Source organism: Cicer arietinum, chromosome 8 (assembly GCF_000331145.2).
Source record: "Cicer arietinum cultivar CDC Frontier isolate Library 1 chromosome 8, Cicar.CDCFrontier_v2.0, whole genome shotgun sequence".
Classification (NCBI taxonomy): Eukaryota; Viridiplantae; Streptophyta; class Magnoliopsida; order Fabales; family Fabaceae; genus Cicer; species Cicer arietinum.
In genome coordinates, this window is record NC_021167.2 from 16,980,045 (window position 1) to 17,003,182 (window position 23,138).

The window sequence follows — 23,138 nt, forward strand, 5'->3', positions numbered from 1 at the left end:
AAGTTAAAATTTTCTTAGTGGTGGATGAAAGGAAAAAGGAAAGGTTTTATTATGGAATTAGACCAATGGTGATCTGATCCTTTGATTTGTCTTAGGTGTAGGGGGCGGGGATGTGTGGTTGTCTCACCTTTTGAATTCAGAATCCCTTTTGTAATCTAGTGTGTGATGTTTGTACTTTTGTTCCTATTTTTAGCACTCCTTATATTAAGAATAGGTCGTTAATTGATACATTTGTTAGGGTTTTATTTAAAAAATGTGTTATGGGTTTTACCAAAGTTGAAAGTATATATATTTTTCATTCTTATTCTCCAATTGTCAAGCTCACAACTATAAGATTACTTTTATCATTGCATCGTCTCAAAACTGATATATATATTCATCAATTTGACGTACGTAATGCACTTTTGCATGGTAATTTAGAAGAAGAGGTTTACATGCAATTACCTCATAGAATTTTTATGATAATCCTACTCATGTTTTCAAATTATTAAAATGTTTAAATGGTTTAAGACAATCAAATCGTCAATGGTTTGAAAAAAAATTCAATTGCATTACCTTATGTAGGGTATTCATAGTCTGCTTCAAATCATTCATTATTTACCAAATATTCTAATTCCAATTTTACTGTTTTATTATTAATATGTGTTTATGATTGTTTCAAGAAATGATGTTAGTGAGATTTAATTCATCAAATATTTTCTACACAAGACACTCAAAATTAACAATTTAGGTCACTTCAAATATTTTTTGGGACTTGAAGCATCTCGCTCCAAAGCAGCCATACACATTTCATAGCTCAAGTACACTTTAAAACATCTACATGGACCAAGTCTATTGGTCTGGAAACTAGCCATTGTTCCAATGCAAAAAAAAATATCAAAAGAAAAAGGATTTATTCTACGAGACCCAACATCCTACAAACGTCTCATTGGCCAACTAATTTACCCCACCAACACGACTCATGATATCATTTTTTTTATGGAGCAAATGAGTCAGTACATGATAGCCCCAACTTGTCAACACGATCAAATTGCCCTTTAGATTCTTCATAATCTTAAATCTTCTTCAACTCAAGGATTGTTTCTTCTAGCCATTTCCACTTTTTAGCTCAAATCTTTATGCTATTTGGATTGGTCAAGTTCTCCAGAAAGCTCCAACTCTATTACTATCTTCTCATGAAAATCTAAGAAACATGCACATTTAATAACATTTTTCTATATAAAAAATAAAAATGAAAGCATCAAACATATTGAACTCGACTCTTATATTGTTTGTGAAGAGATCCGCCAACATTTATTTAATCTCCTTGTGACTTCATCATCTCTTCAACTTGCAGACGTGTTTAAAAAGTCATTAGATCCTGCCTTTTTTCATACTTTTATCTCCAAGCTTGAACTCACATCTATATATGCATCAAATTGAGAGGGTATTGATATATAGGTTTTAGTATAGTTTGACTTCGTTTTATCTTGGTTTATGTAGATATAATTTTTGTGACAATTTATTTTTTGGAACACACAATGTTAGTATGTTAATTTGTTAGTTTATGCTAGAGGTGGGAATTGAACATGAGACCAAACTTATCACTCTCGTACTCCATGAGTCCCTCACCCAAGATATCGAACCAACTTTATATATAAGATTAAATAAGCTTTTAGTCTTTAAAAAATTTCGTTAACTTTTTGTTCTTTAAAATTTTCTATTTTCATTTTTGGTCCCTAATTTTAAACCAACTATTGTATATCCTTTGATTTTATAAATGATTATTTTGAAGTATTGGTAAGGGCATTATAAGAAATTTTGCTACAAAAATTTAGAATTTTTTAACAAGTGATTAATTAAATATGAATTTTTAAGTGCCAAAAACTTAAAAATTCATATTTAATCCATTAATTTTTTAAAATTCTAAATTTTTGTAATAAAATTTTTAAACATGTCATGAACATTACTGTAAAAATTTATTCAAAAATTTGGATGATACACAATAGTTGGTTCAAAATCAAAGACCTATAAAAACCTTAAATTTTAAGAGACTAAAAATTGACGAAAATTTTATAAATATTTTAAAAGAATAATAAAATTTTATAGAAACTAAAAACTTATTTAACTATTTTTATATATATCATTTATTTTCTTTTACAAATAGTTAGTTATAACTTCTTTTACAAATAGTTAGTTATAACTAATTTCTTTATTTGTAATTAGTTTAGGTTTATTCTATATATGCTCTTTATTTTTTATGTATTCTTAATCAATTAGAATCATGAGGTTTTTCGGTAAATCCGTCTCTATATTACCAAGTAATAAATGCAAGATTGATAAATTGTTCGACTTCTTGCGGTGTTTTCTATAAAAGGTTCTAGTACATTATTTTGGTGTAGATTTGGTGTTATATTTCCCATATGTGCACATTTTGTGTTGTTATAAATAAATATTAATAATTAATTTGTTATACTAGAAGATATTTAATCTTAACCTCCTTTTCGATATTTATTCAATGTCCCTTAGGCCTTAGTTCATGCACCAAACTATGTCTATAAATGACAACAACAAAATCTCACCCTTATTTAAGAGACCATCATCACACTTTTTTCTCAAACATGGCATAATTAAATGGAGACTACAGTGCGTGAGCAACACAAACAGTTCCCCATGCAAGAGATATTTCATCCATTAAATTAAAATATTTTACAAGATTTTATTGTATACTCTCTTTACTGGATGTTTTTCCCCTTTTATTTTGGCAAATACTATTTTTATTTAGTGTGAAATTTATTTTTTTTATTTTCTATACTCAAATTTAGTTAAAAGATACATAAAATTCTATTTGACTCATTTAAAGTGAGCAAATCAATAGTGATATTATTTATACATGCATAATCAATCATAAATAATTATATTAATTTTATTACTTTATCAATTTGTCATTACAATGAGTCAAATCCTATCAAATTTACACGCAACTCGTGTTTCGCCGCGATCGTCGTAAAGTAAATTCATTAATAAATAAAAGTTACTTATTATTTAATTGTCACTATTTGGATCAATTTTTGTATGGAATTTTTATAAGTTGTTTAGACAATTTACAAATGGATTGTAAGATTTGATGATTAAACTTCTCTTGCTTGTGAAATTTTATATACATCCCCAATATTATTAATGGCACAACTAACAATTAATTAATTTAGTGTAAAACAACCATTCACATTGGCATCTATAGGAAGTGTAAAACAACCATTCACATTGGCATTTATAGAAAGTGTGGGAAAAGAGGAAAGAAGATGGTTTAGATTTAATGCGTATGAAGTATTATTACATTTGGGTAGGACATTAGGAACTAATGGTAAAAAAAATGGCGCACCATTTAAATCACTTGTGTATATTAACTTTAGTCTAATTAAATAAAAGAAAAATTAATAAGAATATTTATTAAGGATTTAAATATAAAATAGTAGAAATGAATAGGAATTTGTGTATTCCAAATTTTGTTATTTTTTAATATAAAATCAATAATTTTGATTCTTTAACAAGCGATATGATGATAAAACATAGATAGTTAGATGTACGATACCATATGGTAAATGATGAGACTATAGTATAATGATTCTACATTTATAATTGGCTGAACAAAAGAATTATAGCAGTAAGATGTGGTCCTTCACAACACAATTGGTATCACAAAGGTCACGTGAATGATCAGAAAAAAGGTTAATTTCATAATCACGAGAATCTTACACCACTCATAATAGCTAGCAACATCATTTCACACCTTTTTAACTCAGTGGTACAAAGGGTCATTTCTGTTCAGTATAAAGGTTAATTTAATAATTGCATTGGGACATTTACAGGCTGCGCTGTCATCATTATTTTATCTATCCTTAACTTGTTTGCTAGATCTTAATTGCGAAGAAATCTTAGTTGCATTGAAACACGTCGTAATTATTGTTACAAATTAAGTTTTATATATTTCAATTTAAATTGAGAAAATGTGTAGTTATATTTTATATGTCTTTGTATTCCATTGTTTATAATTTTCAAATATATATATCCACAATTTTATAGGTTGATATACTATTTTTTTAAATTACATAAAAGAAATAATGTTGAGTTTTTACAAATCAGTCGCACAAACTGGTGCGTTAGTTGTTACAACTATCTCTTTTGTTTTTCTAATAAATTACTAATAAATTTCATTTCTACTTCAACTTGCACTCGAGATAGATTTTATTTTTTATTTTATGCTAATTTAGATCTAATTGATTTAGATAGTAGAATATTAAAACCACGTGAAGGTGTAAACTACAAGTGGCTTATAATTGAACAAATGATTTTTTAGTTATGAATCTTAAATATAAGATATGCGTTCATTTTTAAATTGTTCTTTTTCCACTGTAATGTTAGCATCAATTTTGGTGGAAAAGGTTTGAACGAATGATCCATTTACAAATTCAATAATAAAAGCATTATTATTTTTTTAATTTAATAACTACGTAAATTCAATCTTTAAGTGGTAGTTTAATTAATACATATTGATATTATTACGTTGAACATTATATCTCGAATTTCAATCTAAAACCTTCTAATTGTTTGTGTGAATTTCTGTTGGTATTAAAAAAAATTACATACACTCATTGTATTATTTTCTAAAAGATTTTTATAATGTCTATATAGTTGTTTTACTATTTTACAATGGCTACTATTACAACTCTCTTACAATTTTTAATGTGTTAATTGTTGGTTTTGAAATTCAAATGTGAGTGATTGGTGTCACATTGATTAGGAATAGAGGAAGCATTACATATATAAGAGAAGTGATTTATATATCAATTAAAGTTTTAGATGAAAATATGGTGTCAATGTTTTTAACTCGTTGCAGAATGAAAATATGAATTTATTTGAATATTTGAGTTGTAAATTTGACGAAATTTGTATTATATTGAAGAATATAATTAATTTTATGGGTTTTGTTTGAAAATTTTGATGAATTTTTTGAATTTTAGTAAAAAAAAAAAGGGATAACATTGTTGACATTTTAAAATATAAAAAATCAAATTGTCACTTAAAATTAAAATAAAGGACCAAATTGGGAAGAAAAAAAAAAGATACATGACTAAAACGTTAACTGAAATTAAGTTAATAGACCACTTGTGATATTTAGCATTTTTTTTTTTATAAATTAATTGTGTTAGAAATTAAACTTATATTAACTTGTTGATGCAAAACTGTATTATATGAATTGACAATTAGATAAATATATGTATTTAATGTTGCCTTTGTTAAGACAAACTCTCAATTTAAGTTTTCATGAAAATAAATAAAGGTTAATTAAAAATGTTAATTATGATTCTAAATGTTACGTTAATTTAACTTGTGCTTTTGATTGGATTAATTCAAAGATAGGACTCAAAAAAAGCAAAGAAATTGGCAATAAAAGATAAAAAAAAAAAAAAAAAAAAAAAAAAAAAAAAAAAAAAAAAAAAAAAAAAAAAAAAAAAAAAAAAAAAAAAAAAAAAAAAAAAAAAAAAAAAAAAAAAAAAAAAAAAAAAAAAAAAAAAAAAAAAAAAAAAAAAAAAAAAAAAAAAAAAAAAAAAAAAAAAAAAAAAAAAAAAAAAAAAAACAAATAATAATAATAATAAAAAAAAAAAAATAAATAAAAATAAAACTAAACATATAAGAAAGGAGAATATTCTGAACAAAATCTGTAAAAACAGAGAATGTTCTCATGACCAATAATGATTGTAACAACCCTAAGGTCAATTAATCTCCACTAGTTAAAAGAAGTTTTAGCTTCTGGATTTTACATCAATATCATCAGCACTTAGCAAAGAACAAACTGAGAGAATCAAATTCAAAAGAAACTACTCGAATCACAAAGAGAGAAGATCACGAATTAGCAAGGCCAGACAGATCTAAACCTTCTCCAACTTAAAACTGTCAAGAAAGATAAGCAATCTTGAAATTTACAAGACATCCAGATTAATCAGGAAGTCATCCAGAATGATCAAGATTGAACCTCCAGATTGATTATCAATCTCTAGAAAGATCAAAGACTAGAACTCCAGACTATCATCAATCTCCATAATTTTCTTAAACATTCTACATAAGTTCATCATCATTTTTCAAGCTGTTTTGACATAATCAAAACTTCATATCGAAGCAAAGACATCAACAAATATGTATGAAGTATAAAGGATCATTAAACACAAGAGAAATATGATCAAGAATAAAGAAATAAGTCTAGTCAACAAAGTTCAAAAGTATTCAAATGCTGGAATATTTGTATTCATATAAATTGGTTTTGGTCAAAACTGACAGAGCACTACCAACAGCTCTTTTGACCATTATTAATTAGCTCTTTTGACCATTATTAATTGCTCTAAAATTCCTATAAAAGGAAGGTCAATGCTCATGGAAATAGCAGAAGTTCAAGTGTTAACAAATCTCATTAAATCATTCACATTCACATACTTGAAATTCTCACTTTCTCAAAAAATAATCAGTTCTGATTATATTTCGATACTTTGTTATTATTGTATTGAATTCTTTGTAAAGAATCGAATCTCAAACAAGAGTTGAGACATCTCAAATTCTATCAAAGCAATCTCACCATTATTGTAAAACTCGAACTATAAGAGTTTAGTAAAGTTTGAGTAGTTTGTAAGAAATCATATCAAGGGTGATAGGTGACTTGATTAATCTCTTTCTGGGTGGAGAGAATTTAAGTTCGTAATAGACCAAAGTTGATTTGAGCTAGGTGTTGTAAAACCAAGAAGGTTATTTGTTTTGAACACTTAGTGGAAAATCTCACAGTTGTGAGGACTGGACGTAGCCCAAGTTGGGTGAACCAGGATACATTCGTGTATGGTACTCTTTCTCTCATCTCCTTATTTATTACACTTGATTAATCATTTAAGTTAAAAAAAACATAAACTGAACTTCTGATTTTAAGCTAACCAAGAACGTTATTCGTTTTCTAGTAAAAACAAAGAATGTTCTTTGTTTTCTATTTTCTTAACCAAGATCATTTTTGAGTTAAATACTTAAGTTTTTTCAGAAAAACTAAATAGGAACATTTACAATTCAAACGTTCTTCCTAGTAAATCGACATTGCTACTTCAATTGGTATCAGATCTCAGTCTCTAAAAGATTAAACACCTAACAAGTGCTAGAGTAAAGATCTAGAAGAAAAAAAAGATGTTGAAAGCAAAATAGATTGTTTAAGGAGGATCTTCAAATAGACCACCTTACTTTGATGGATATGATTATTACTTCTAGAAGAATAAGATGCAGTTGTTTTTGAAATCTCAAGATACATGAATGTGGCGCATCATTATTGATGGAGATTTCATACCAAGAGTTGATCAAAATAATTCAACCTCTGTTGCGAAGAAAGAAGCAGACTGGACAACTGACGATGAAACCAAGGTACTCATAAACTTTAAAGCTCAATTATTCTTATCGTGTGTTTTGAGCAGGGAAAAAAGTGAAAGAGTTGATTAATTCACAACTGCTAAAGAAGTATGGGATACACTACAAACTCATCATGAAGGAACAAACCATGTCAAAAAAAATAAGAATAGACATTGGCATAAGAAAATGCAAACTATTTGAAATGCAATGTTCACAACAATAGTGAATGATATACGTTCTCTTGGCAAAACTTACTCAATACAAGATAGAGTAAGAAAAATCATGAGGTATCTTCCAATCATATGGAGACTAATGGTAACAACTATAAGCCAGACCAAGAACCTTGAAGCATTTTCCTTTAAATAATTAATTGGAACTTTAAGAGCACATGAAGTATTGTTGCAAGAAGACAAACCAGTCAAGAAAGGAAACACAATAGCTCTAAAGGCATCTCAAGAAAGTGTCACAGTACAAACACATGAGGAACTATAAGAAACTGGACAAGAAGATGCTGATGAAGAAATTGTTTTTCTCACCAGAATGATACAAAGAATGATGAGAAGAAGATATCAAATCAAAAAGGGTTCAAAATAAAAAATCCCAAAATAGAAGTGGACAAGAATTATGTCATATGTTTTGGATGTAATAAACTAGGATATTACAGAGTAGAATTCCCCTTAAATAAAAAGTCACCTAAATGATTTCCTTTCAAAAAGAAATCAATGATTACCACGTGGATGATTCAGAAGAATCAGACACAGAAGAAAGTGAAGAAGCAAACATACGATTGAAGACAAATACAGAAGAAGATGAGGTAACAAATTTTAAACCTTGCTATTTATGTGAACAAATAGAAAAATAATTTGATAACTTGCTAAACGATTCAAACTTTTTTATTCAAAAATGTAGTTCTTTAAAAAAGCAATTTCATAACGAGAAAGAACTTTATAATTTTCAATCTAAAGGTAAATTTTAAAATATAAATATACAAAAAAAAAATCATCAGAAATTCCATAATTGAAGTTTTACGCCACAATAAAGGTGTCACTCCAAATTTGCTAAATGAACATATGTTTAGCCTATATACTTCCACATTTAAAACCTTAAAAACATATTTTTAAGCTACTTTGACTAAGTTATACTTGAGATTTATATGAAAATTCAATAAACGATTAATCTCCTTAGTGTTTCCTATTCTTAATTTTTTACTTTATCATTAAATAGTCATTTTGAGTGTTGAAGATTATGGTTAAACTCAAAATATATATATATATATATATATAACTTGAAATAACAATATAAAAAATTATTATATATTTTTATATAATTTATTAATTAACTAATCTAATACAACTTCACCAAAATATAACTAATATTAAATCATATATGACGTTGAGTCTATAAATACTGCATGAGTTATCCTTTTGAAGACATAGAAAATTATTTATTTTGTTTTTGAAAAACCTTCTTTGGTTTTATCTTAATTTTCAATTTTTAATCTTATTACTCTGTTACCACCACTGGTTGGGGACAAATTTAGTTTGCTTTGGATGATTTGTGCTCATTCAGGTAAATCATTGAAGACAATCTTCCAAACATCTCATGGTTTTTTGTTTGACTTTAGTTTGCGGTTGCAACTATCGTTCCTTGTTGACACCAAAGAACAACATAAAGACACATAGTTGCATTAAATTAAAGCTAGGATACGACAATAATGGTTATGTAAAAAGTACAAAATTTACAATTGACTTAATATAAGAAAAAAGTACACGAGTAAAACATTCTTTTTACGAAAAGGTACACGAGTAAAAGTTTAAAATATTCATATTAATTTACATTGACTTATTTTTTTAGTGGGGTAGATTAACAATCAACATTTTAAAGTGTATTTTATAATTTTAATTAGTTATAACTTGTTAATTTAGTAATTCGGTTAGCTCATAAACTTATCAAATTAGAGATTTAATGTTTATAAAAATATAATATAAAATGATCTTCATAGAAGGATATTTCATATTTGATAGGAATATTTAAATATTTAATATTTGTTATTATGTATATATATAATAATGATTATAATAAAATAAATAATAATCATCATAATAATAACAATAATAAATAGTTAAAGACTAGACTTTTACATTGTAATAAATATAGTGTTAAAGGAATATATAAAAAAATAAAAAAATAACAATAATAATAATCTATAACAACAAATAAAGACCCGGTCAGAAAACGTACAAAATCAAATATTTATGATTCTTAACAATATTTCTCGAAAGATAGTAACTTCCGCTTAACAGTTTCCATATTTCTTTAATTTCGACAACTGCTGTCATCATAAATAAATAATTGCGTCCACGCCAATTTTTAAAAATTAATTACTAAAATCATTTTTCCAAAAAATATAAGTGATTATAAATTGTAAGTTGTAATTAAAATTACACACAACAACGTTTCTTTTTCGATAAATACAAAACATAATTAAATATATACACTTCTTAACGTATTAAAAAGTAGGCACACGAGATTGTACTTATAAAAACAAATTAAAATAATAATAATAATAATAATAATAATAATAATAATAATAATAATAATAATAATAATAATAATAAAATTTGATAAAAACAAAATAATGGTAAATTTCATTTGTCGAGAAGACAATAAAAGAATAGTGGGCCCATTTATCGTTTCAAGTGACGTGGAAATAGTTTGGCGCAAATATGGAGGTTTACCTGAGGATATATAGAATGCAGGTGAACCGAACCATGACATACATAGAACCAGAGAGAATGAATGATGCATTATTGTTTTTATAGTTTCAAAAAATAAATATTAAAGAAGTCATATCATACTCCAAAGTAAATTTAATGATAAATCAAATTTACGTTAATATATATATATATATATATATATTTATACTTTTTTTGTTTTCTGTTTGTCTCACAATTTTTAAGAAACTAATTTTTTCATCGACATATTTTTGTTTATTTTATCTATTTTTCTTTTCAGTTTTTTTATATATTTTATCTATAATTAACAATAGATAATTTTTTTAAAATAATTAATAGCGAAATTCATAGACATTAGATATAGAAAAAGATAAGTAAGTATCTTAGATCGAATAAATGTTCAAATATATCAAATATCCTTGAATCACCATTTGTAACTCCTCATATAACAACTGCATCATAAATTTGTAATTAAACGTCTCTATCGTTAATGTAAAAGTATTTTTAAATATAATCATTTGATTGATATTTTGATGATCACATATACAAACAAATAAAGAACAATTATCCCTTAATTATATATATTTAGTGTGCAAATTAAAGACAAGAGTTACAAGTATTTTAGAGACCTTCTCTTGGAGCAAAGTATAATAGAGCAAAAGAAATATTGCAGAAACAAGTGCAGTAAAGCATGCGCTGCAATAAAAGTTATATCCTTTGATGACTGGACAAAAGCAAAAGAAACCAATATTTCACTTCAGCTTGACAGCGTAAGTCTAGTTACACATGCATTTGATTGTCGTAAGCTTCAGTTGACTATGGGATGTGAACAACGTAGTACCTCGGTTGTCTCTGATAAACCAAAATGGATTATGTTCCTCTACATTTGATACATAAGCGTAACAAGAATTAATCTACCTCTAACAAGCGTTAAAGAATTCTTCTGCATCTACCTCTAACAAGCATGAAGAGCAAGTTACTGTCTCTGCCTTTGATAATCTCATCAAGCATCTGATTGTCTAACTCTGAACTTTTATGTATCCTTTTAAAAAGTCAATGCTATGGTATAGTCAATGATTTGACAAAGTCAATGCCTCTAGAGAAGTCAACACTCTGACAAGAGTTAATGATATGATGATCTGCAAGACATCATCTGAACACTATATCCTCTATTTGAGTCCATCCTCTGATAATCATCCAAAATCTAATTGCTTTGATAATATGCATCATTTGGTAATGTACTTGCTAAGATGGTTTGTAAGACAATACTCTGATTGTTCTATCTTCTGATCATGTACCCTCAACTTCCTCTGATTTTCATACAAATTTCAATGAGTGATTTGTGGGAGCCAGTTCTGAGCTTAATGGATAGATTTATCTTCAATTGTTCAATTGCTAAAACCATCAAGATACAAGCTATTTTTCTGCAAATGAAGTACATCGGCTTGACTCTAAAGTAAAAATGACATACTCTAAAGGACCTCCAACATAAATATCTCAACATACACTTCCTCCTTGTATTTAAGATGAAATGGTTTTGTCAATAAAAAATACAGAGAAACACATATAATGAAAAGGACAATTCTGAAAAAGCCAAGAACAGATCAAAAACCATTAATGGAAAATCCTCTTAATAGGGAGTTATTATAATTGATGTAAATCAGTCAAAGTATTTAAATATACTTGAACTAATATATGATTGAATATGTAACATCCTCTCAATAAGAGTAAGAATCCTATAAACATATTTTGTGTCAAATTAGACACAAACTAGAATTGATGTAAATCAGCCTGATAGTGGCACAATCTTCTCATCCTCAAAGAGGTACCTGAAAAAGGTACGAAGACCCTCGTAAACCTCAATGGCAGGATGTCAGTATGTTAAAGAACGGTTTTGGGAATGACAACCTGAAGAGGCTAGAAAAAAATACTCAAAACTTGAAGAGGCTGGGTAATGAATACTTGTACACTTATTTACAGAAATGGAAAACACAATACAAACCTTTCTTTCTTGTATTTTCCAGCACCTTCATCTATAAGATGTTTTACACAGTGCACACATAATAATCTCAATGACGAAGTCTTGCATAGTCACAAATATTTGGGTGCAAACACATTTAAAAATATACAAATTAAAAAAAAATCATGTTATAAATATTGGGATCATTTGTTAATGTCCATTTTCTTATGATACAAATAGGGCTAACAATGTAACAGAAACAAAATAAGAATAGAATAATAATATTCACTCTCTTATTCTCTTTTCTCTCATTCATCTCTACTCTCCTAAATTTTGCCACGGTTTCGATTAGTTCACAATATGTTATCAACACAAATCTCAAAGAATTGTAAGTCCAATGAATATACATCTTTCAGAGTCTTCATGTTAATTTTCTATGTGATTTTTTTGTTATATGTATCATGTTTATTTACTTTCGTTGACTTCCGAAAAGAATTCAATATTTATATATCCTTAAATGATTGCAATCATATTTATTATTTTATATATTGTTTAGATCTATTAAATAGTTTTTGAACAATTTAAAAACTCAATATTTATTCTTAAGAATTCAAAAAGAATTCAATATTCATGCATCCCTGCAAGATTGCCAAATATATTGTTTATATCTTTTATGCAATTTTTGAAGAACTTACAAAAAATCAATATTTTCTCTCTACGAATTTCAAAAGAATTCAGTATTTATACATCCCTAAAGAATTGCACAAATTTAAATCTATTATATAGATTTTGAAGAACTAAAATTTGAATAATATTTATTCTCAATGAATTCCAGAAGAATTCAATATGCATGCATCCCAGAAGGATTGAAAATAATTTTTTAGGAAATTGCACAGTTAGATCTATTATATAGTTCTCGAAGAACTTATTTTGAAGGTTTTCGATATTTTGCAATTATTTTATAAATTGAAACTATAGTCAATTATTTTGTTTACTGTTGTTCATAGAAAATACCAACTGAATTAGATTGCGTTCGATTTGTCATAATATTGATTGTTGTATTATTATTATTATTATTATTATTATTATTATTATTATTATTATTATTATTATTATTATTATTATTATTATTATTATTATTATTATTATTATGTATAAATATGTTTTTGGTCATTGTAAATATGCTTCATTTTGATTTTATTCCATGTAATTATTTTTGTTTGATTTATACCCTTACAAATTTTAACAAGTTTTAAAAAAAGTTATTTATGAATCTTTTTTTAGTAAAAAAATGGTGACATGACTATTTTGGATGAAGTGACACATGATGATTGTGTAATTATTGTTGTCTAGACAATATTTAATATTTAAACTTAAAATTTATTTTATTAACTTATTTAATTTAAAACTTAAAACTAATTAATTAATTAATTAATTAATTAATAAACCAATTAAACAATAAAAACTCAATAATCTTTATCTTCAACCCAAATTTTTTATTAAAAACTCAACAACCTTCATCTTTAACCCTAATTTCTTCGTCTTTAAATCACAAATTTTCATATCTAAATTCAAACTCTAAAAATGATTTTAGTCTTTTCCATTTTGACTCTTGTTAGCCTCGATCACTGTCTAGAGTGTGATTAACCCATTACGACCAGACTGGTTGACTAGAGGAATCTATGACAAATATTCCTTGTCAATTAAGAGACGTGGAATATGGAGGACGAGTCGGATAAGGTGGAAGTAGTAAATCATTGTTTGGTTCCACTGTTACACTAGCAAAAGTGGAAGCTTTATGTATGAATTCCAAATCTCTACCTTTATACTCCTTGAGCTTAGTGATTAACATTTTGTGTTTGTTTTCAATCTCAACCAAGGCAATCTTTCGTACTGTTGTTGTTGTAAATCATACACATTGCTTAGGGTTCCCAAATTGATGTCTCAATCCTATTTTGAACATTTTCCCTAACTAACAACAATTTGTGATTTGAAGATGAAGATTATTGAGTTTTTATTAAAAAATTTGGAGTTGAAGATGAAGATTATTGAGTTTTTATTATTTAATTGGTTAATTAATTAATTAATTAGTTTTAAGTTTTTAATTAAATAATTAAACGAGTTAATAAAATGAATTTTGATTTTAAATATGTAATATTGTCTAGTCAACAACAATTACACAATTACCATGTGCCATTTCATCTAAAATTAGCCATCTCACTTTTTTTACTAAAATAGATTCATAAAGAACTTTTTTAAAATTTGTTAGAATTTGCAAGGGTGTAAATCAAACAAAAAATATTACATGGACTAAAATCAAAACGAAGCAAATTTGCAAATTTACAAGGATAAAAAACACATGATTTGCAAATTTACATGGAGATCTGTAAAACAAATTTTAACGACGACTTCGTCAAATCAAACAAAACTTTTAACACTACATGAGACAAGTAGAGAATGTGTTTGGTTAAGATCTTTGATTCTAACACATACAAGTAAATTGTGGTTTAAATACCATAAGAATGGATGCAACAAACATTTATCAATTGAAGGAAAAGTATATTAAAGGAGATCAAACAAAACATATTTCTCCAAAATTATTTTTCACCCACGATTTGAATAAGAGCCATGAGATACGCATTCAACAAATTCGTTCATGTGATAATCTAGTGAACATTTTTACAAAGTCACTCTAAAATAGAATCGTCGAGTTGATATCAAATCTTGACCTTCACTATCTTAGAGATATTTATATGATTTAGCGTATAATTCACACAAGGATGTTTTACTCTTTTTCCTTCACTAAATTTTTTTCTATTAAACTTTTTAGTATAATTTTAATGAGTATATCCTAGTTGGAGGAGTGTTATGAATATTGAATTCATTAGATCTAATAAAACCTATTAGCGAATATTTTTTTTTTGCACTATAAATAAGACTAATAGTCTAACATAAGCAATCCAAAAATAAAATAATACTAAATAACATATATTTTTTAAATAAATAAATAATATGTGTATTTTGTGTGTCCAAATAATGTAAATAATCGTGCTCAACAAATATTTTCTAATCTCAAATTATAAAAGCATATAATAGAATAAAATCTATCTAAAAATAATATTGTTTGTCCATTTTCATGTCGAGTGAACAAACCACACACATGACACACACAAAACAACATTGCTCTCTCTAATTCCTACTACTTTCCATTTTCTTCTATTCTCTCTCTCTGTCTCTCTCTCTCTCTCATTATTCGTTTGTTTCTCTCTCTCTCTCTCTCTCTCTCTCTCCGAACTCCATGATTGCATCTCACCGGAAAATCATTCCTCCTCCGTCGATTCCCAAACTCCGGTAACCGGAAAAAAACTTCCCGCCGATCTTCCCTCAAATCCCGGCCGGCATGGGAAGCCTCAACAACAACAGCATCGATACTGTTAACGCTGCCGCTACCGCTATCGTCACCGCCGAATCCAGAGTTCAACCCTCCACCTCACCGCTATCTCTCTCTCTCTCTCTCTATATATATATATATATATATATATATATATATCAATAAATATTCATTTTCCTCGCACGTGTGACGAGTTTCTCCGTTTCGTTTCAATTTTCGATGCTGCAAAAGCAAAAGAGAGAAAATTATAGGATCTTGTGTTTTGCGTTTTTTATTTTATTTTTTAATTTTCATACTTGTGAAAGTTCCTTTTTTGACTTGCGTTGAAAGGTTTTGAATCGCTTTTTCTTTTTTATTTATATTTTTAATATCTGATGCTGTTTTTGTTGTGGTTTTTACATAAAAGTGTGAAAAGAAGGATAATTATGAATTTAGATCTTGAGTGTACTTTTTTTGCCTCATATAATAATTAATTAATGAAAGACTATAATTCGAAGTGAATAAATGGAAGCAAAGCAACCATGAATTGTTATTATATTTTTTTTAGTATGAAATATTATTATTTTTTTAGTATGAAACTTTTGATGTTTGGTGCATCCATGTACTTTGATTGATATTTGGTTCACCTATGACCTATCTATAAGGGGTTTAATTCTATTATTAGTACATAATAATTTTAGTGTTGGATTTAATTATTAGGATTTTTAATCTAGAGTATTTTGGTGTGATACTATTCAAAGATTTTGATAATACATGATTTTGAGTTAAAATTTTGGAGAATAAAGGAGATGCATTGTGAGTGTAAAATTGTTTTATATTGACACCAATAATAATCCGCCACGACATTGAATAATTGGATAACTGCATTTGATTAAAAATTGCAAATATGATGTGATAGATTGAACGATTATGATTGGATGATCGTGTAAAATTGTTACACTGTCATTATATCTCCTTTAATCTCAAAGTTTTGATGCATGATGATTCTATCCATTTTCTTTCATTGCCTTGCTGATAATTTTGATGTAATTTAGAGCATTATGTTCTGATTTCTGACTCCTGACATAGTTCTAATGCAGATTAAAATTGGTGATTATAAATATAATAATCATTGGGGACTCACTTTAATTAAATTTCATATACTTTCCAGTCCTATAATCTGCAATCTATCCATGTTTCCGACCTTTGATATGTTTTTGATAATCTATGTTCTGTATTTATTGTGGCTGGTTGTTTTTAGCAGGGAAAACGACAAACAGTACAAAACCGTTTTCCGAAAAATGTCATATTGATTCCATCTGTATGATGATTTAGTTTTAACTAATTTTGATTTGTTCTTTTTATAAATAAAACGTTGCCGTGACATTTTTTTTGAATTTGTGCTGTAAAGCTACACGCAATAGCAAATCTCTTTAGATGGTGGGTCTATGAAACTTAAATTTGGAAAACAGCTCATCATTTAATAAGTTTAGGAGAATTAATGTCTGAAATTCGCGCCGCAAGAATCCCCTTTCTATTCTTGCTGGCAATGAAGTTTAGTTTTCGTCATTCATCATTACAGAATAGAATAAATTTGGAAATGTATTGCGCTGTCGATTCATTGGCGGATAAGAATGCTACCTCCCTTTCATGTACTATCTTAATATACTGCACACATTTGAATTTTAAATGCTTTTTTATCCTCTAATTACAGACCTAAATGCTAAATGGCTAACATATAGTTTTGATAACTTGGATGTAGTGTTGTTAAATAGCAGCTACAGTATAGCATAGCAGAATTTGAAAAAATTGTTTTTGTTCTTCCCATAAGCTATTTACTACAAAATATTGTCAAATAACTGCTATAACACCGCTATAGTATTGTTACATAGCGGAATTTGAACATAAAGTTATGTTCCGCAATATGTGATTGATAACACTGCTTGGATTAAATTAATTAATATATGTCAAACATTTGAGGGACATAGCAAACTTAAGCCAATCTTCTACTTTCCTATATAATCAGTAGGTTGATGAATCTAATTTTCTAGAGTACCCCTTAGGAAATCTGAGAAGTCACAACATTACAAGCATATGAGAAGCTTTAGAGTAACTCAATGTGTGTCTGTTGATTAGCTATCAAAAAATTAATTGTGCTTACTTTGAAAGATAAAATTCTAATGAATATTCCTTATCTGTAATATAATATTTATGCCAAACCACTCTTATGTCTTTAACATATTGTACTCACTTTAGATATGTGATAAAGTTACCAAATTGATAGTAGAGTAATATATCAAATAATTTGATGCTTGATTTTTAGAGAGATTCTTTAATATTTGGTAGAGTAAGAAACTTTTCTATGTAAATAAATATGTAGAATGTCGATCATGTTTATATCATTTTTCTTTTTATGTAAATAAATACATAGAATTTCTGTCATTTTTCTTTCTATGTAAACAAATACGTAGAATTTTGACTGTGTTTCAACTTTTGCCTTACAATTGCTTTTCCGATAACTGCAGAAAAAACGCTGGGGAAGCTGCTTCAGCCTGTCTTCTTGCTTTGGATCTCATAAAAGCAGCAAACGAATCGGCCATGCTGTCCTTGTTCCTGAACCAGTTGCACCGATAGTTCCAGTTGCTCATTCTGCACCAAATCCATCAACCGTGATTGTAATGCCTTTCATTGCTCCTCCCTCGTCTCCTGCGTCTTTTCTCCAGTCTGATCCACCATCTTCTACTCACTCACCGGCCGCTGGATTACTTTCTCCCTCAGTCAATGCTGCTTACTCTTCTAGCGGTTCCGCATCGATTTTTACCATAGGCCCATATGCCTATGAGACACAGTTAGTTTCGCCTCCAGTATTTTCAAACTTCACAACTGAACCTTCGACTGCTTCTTTTACTCCCCCACCTGAATCTGTACAGATGACAACACCATCGTCTCCCGAGGTTCCATTTGCTCAATTGTTGGCATCTTCACTTGACCGCGCTCGTAAAAATAACGGGTCACACAAGTTTGCATTATACAATTATGAGTTTCAGCCTTATCAACAATATCCTGGAAGCCCTGGTGCTCAACTCGTATCACCTGGATCGGTTATTTCGACTTCTGGCACCTCTACCCCTTTCCCCGATAGACGCTCATCACTTGAATTAAGCAGAGGCGAAACTCCAAAGATTTTGGGTTTTGAACACTTCTCGACTCGAAGATGGAATTCAAGGATAGGATCCGGATCCTTGACACCAGATGGTGCAGGGCAAGGTTCAAGACTAGGTTCGGGATCTTTGACACCTGACGGTTTTGCACATGCATCACGATTAGGTTCCGGGTGTACGACACCTGATGGTCTTGGGCAGGACTCGAGGTTAGGTTCAGGATCTTTGACTCCCGATGGTGCTGGGCCAACTACTCGAGAAAGCATGCAAAACCAGATTTCTGAGGATGTATCTGTTGCTAACTCGGAGCATGGAAGTCAAAGTAATGCAACATTAGTTGATCACCGAGTTTCGTTTGAATTAACTGGTGAAGATGTTGCACGCTGTCTTGCAAATAAAGCAGGTGCATTACTTCGAAACATGTCGAGTTCTTCGCAGGGTATACTGGCAAAAGACCCTATCGACAGAGAAAGGATACTAAAAGAGACCAATGGTTGTTGTGATGTGTGTTCAAGGAAAACAAACGATAAGTCCGACAATTCATGTGCAGGAGGAGAACAGTGCTGTCAGAAGCGTAACTCTGTTAGTTCATCCAAAGAATTCAATTTCGACAATAGAAAAGGCGATGTTTCTGATACATCTGCCAATGGCTCTGGGTGGTGGTCTAACAAGAAGGTTGGTGAAAAAGAAGGTAGATCGGTCAATAGCTGGGCTTTCTTCCCAATGTTACAACCAGATATCAGCTAAACATTTAGTATTTGGCAAAATGACTTAACCTCTATGGTTTGAAGCAAAACAATCAATTTTCCATTTTTCTGCAGAATATTTTTGCATATAATGCATAACGGAAGACATTATTTTGAATGCAATTCCTCATACTTTTGAGGAACTGGTGGTATATGGATATATAGTCTCTTAGGACTGAAAGAAGGTTAGAATGCAAGGGGAACATAGTTTTTAGGTAGGGACATATATATATATATATAATGGATTAAAATTCTATGGAACAATTACTCCTGGCATTTCATCTTTCTAAGTATACAGAAATAGGAAAGTACAGGTATTTCTTCTTGTGTATTTTTTTGTACCATTTCATGTGACAATAATGAAAAAAGTATCTTTTTTCTTTGAGAATACAGAACCTGCATATTTGATGTTACATGCCTGCAATTGTTGCATTGGTGTGTGGAGACTTGAGAAAATACAGATAATTCTTCTATGTGGGTTCCTCATACAGCTCTATTGTTACATGCTTATCTGTATTTATGCCCTTTAATTAATATCTCAAAGGAGATATAGTTCAGCTAGCATTATATGTTACCTATCTGTCACTAACTGATGCATGGTCCCTTTTTTTTATCAATGTGTGATGCTGAAAGGCTGCAACTAAGTTGTTATTGGCTCATAATCTGCTTAATGGTTCAATTTGATTTTTAAGTGAATCACCTATTTACTCCTTTTATTGTAAGTATTATTAGACAATGGTTTATGAAATTAATGTTTTTTCTTTTTTAAATGGTCTACGAAATTAAAACTTCTTGATTACGTCAATCTTGTCTCTAAATTGTCTCAAGTAACGCGATCAAGACTTTTCAATTATTATTTTAAAATTTTGTTAGTTTAAGGGATCAAATTTTTTTATTCTACAATATTAGCTACTCTTATAGTTTTTAGGATTTAGAATTCGACTGATTGAAAAGTATAACTTGATCTTGTTTGAGTTAGAATTTGAAAAAACTAAATCTAAATGATTTAATCATTTTATCGTAAACATTGATACTTTGAATTTATTCAACTTTCACTTCAGTTTATTAACCATTAAGTTTAATGTCCTAGTTGGTTATTAGTTAATTAATTTTTCATTTTCAAAACACAAAATGGGAAGTGATTTGATCATAGGGTAGGATTGTATGATTGATGTAGGGAGGGGGGACCCTTTATATAGTGTCTATATATGCACTATGTTGGGTTTGTCTGAGTTGTTTCTTCTTGTCTTGTTTCTTAAGTTAACCAATAAGTTCCCTATTGGACAAAATGTTTCGCTTTCATTTCAATGCCTTTAATAATAGGTTGGTACCTGTTTCATTCAACCACATGCAGGATTAAACTTTTCCATTGACCTTGTCTAAAAAGGAAAAGTTGTGTGAATAGTCTTGTGTGTATATTCATAAACATTGATAAAACCTTGGGAAGCTCATAGAATGCTTTATATTCACCCTAAAAATTGGGATTGCAATCTTTTCTTACCCTCGAGGTTAGTATTTGAGAAAATTATATTCATGCATTTGGAAAATGAGTGATTGTTTGATAAAAGATTGGCCAATTTAAGTTCAATATTTTGATTATAAAACAAAAATAGATATGTATTTTTGAACTGTTCCATCTTAGCTACCGATGTCTCATATTATGGAATGTCATTTTCCTCGACGATAGAAAATCTAAACCTCCAAGTTAAATTTTCTTGACATCTTTTTAATTCAATGACGTTTTCTGAAATAATTTATTTTTTATATTAATTTTGAGTATGATTGTAAAGGATAAATATGGTTGGATTTCTATACCAAAAAAATTTGGTTTGATTTCACGTGGAAAATGAATGTATTCATGATAATTTTGTAGAGACTGAATAATTGTTTTTATAGAGATTAAAAATAAAATATTGAATTTTTATAGATACTAAAAATTTATTTGACAATTTTATATATTATTGACGTAAAAAAATTTATATGGTCAACAAAACAATCAATTATACATGTGACTTTAGAAGTAATTATAATTAAACTGAAATATTTTAAATAATTTAACAGTTATGATTGATTGATAGTGTAATTTATGACGAGCATGTAATATGTCACATTTTTTCAATATAGACGGTCATGTCGTTTACAAATGTCAAAACAAAGTGAACTTTTAACAACAATTTAGAATGAACAATATTTAAACATTTATTCACCGTTACAACAGATCTACCAATGACACAGTTGGGAAAAAAGAAAAATTTATCCTGTATCCCCATTTTTATATCTATACCCCATAATTTTTTGAAAATATCAATTATACCCTTAATTTTTTTTCTTCGTTATTATACTATTTCAAATATTCTTTTTTTTACCATTTCATCTTTTTCGGAACCAGAAAAAAGATTTTCGGTACACACCTTATTTTCGGATAACTTTTTTCAAGTTTTCCGGTACAGAAGCTTGTTACCAGAAAACTTTGAAAAAGATTTCCGGTACAAAAGTAAAAATTATACTACCGGAAAACTTCATTGGAAAGATTTCCGGTATAGAAGGTGTTTCCGGAAAACTTTCTAAGAAAGATGTCCGGTACAGTGTTTCCGAAAAACTTTCTAAGAAAGATTTCCGGTACACACCATTTTTAAAAAATAATAATATACTATAAATATTTTTAAATAATAATATACCATAAATAATTAATAATTAAATACAATATAAATACACCATTGAATAATTAATACATCATAAATACAGCATAAATAATTAATACACTGTAATAATTAATACACCATAAATCATTGTTTTCCACGTTGTCGGAAATGTTAAGCCTCAAGTTTCTCGAAACAAGCCTCTGTATCGGAGAAGTTCAAAGAAGTTTTCCGGAAAAGTGTTCTGCAGCGGAGAACTTCAAAAAATATTTTTCGGAAGATGCTTCTGTACCGGAGAACTTCAAATAAGTTTTTCAGAGTGTATCTTGTGTACCAGAAAACTTGTATTCAAGTTCTCTGGAAGTTTAGAAAAAAAAACTCTTCTGAAAAATTTGAAATGAGAAATGACAATTTTTTTAAAATTTTATCATTTAAACAAGGGCAAAAGCGTTATTTTATTCATGATTTGGGGATATATGTATAATTAGGGGGTATGGGGTAAATTTTTCAGGAAAAAAATATGGGATATATATACTTATCATGGGCCTTCAAATAATTGAAATCATAGACAAAAGGCCTAAGAGAACATGTGAACTAGTGAGGGAGCAAAATAAAATTGTTTCATAAACTAATTTTCAAAGTGTTGAAAAATTTAAGGTGGATGAGGATGATTTTTAAGAGGAAAATTATACTATGTACGTCTCGAATTTAACTTTTACTTCCACAAAGGTAATAAATTTGACAACTCTACTCTCTTATAAATATTAAAATTTGTCATTTTTTATTCTCTTATCATTTCACTTTTCCGATACAAAAGTAAATACTATTTTTTTTTACGAAAAACTTTTTTTTAAGTTTTTCGGTACGCAAGTTACACTCATAAATTTGTTTTTCAAGTTTTTCGGTATAGCAGTTACACTCCGAAAATCTTATTTTCAAGATTTCTAGTACCAAAAAACTTATTTGATGTTTTTTGGAACTACCGAAAAACTTTTTTCAACATTTTTGGAATACAACTGAGTACTGAAATATTTGTTTTAAGTTTTTTGAAACCAAAAGTTTTCCTGAAATTTTTCTAATTTATATTTTTTAATGTTTTTTAATCATTTTTTTAAAT

The 23,138-nt window shown here is 28.4% G+C and overlaps 1 protein-coding gene across 1 annotated transcript; it reads left to right on the plus strand.

Moving 5' to 3' along the window:
- The first annotated feature begins 15,232 nt into the window (after window positions 1-15,232).
- Window positions 15,233-19,855, plus strand: LOC101494240 (uncharacterized). Its single transcript, XM_073364447.1, has 2 exons — window positions 15,233-15,599; window positions 17,993-19,855. Exons 1-2 carry the CDS (start codon window positions 15,506-15,508, stop codon window positions 19,381-19,383), a joined length of 1,485 nt encoding a protein of 494 aa, XP_073220548.1. The 5' UTR covers window positions 15,233-15,505; the 3' UTR covers window positions 19,384-19,855.
- The last annotated feature ends 3,283 nt before the right edge of the window (window positions 19,856-23,138 follow it).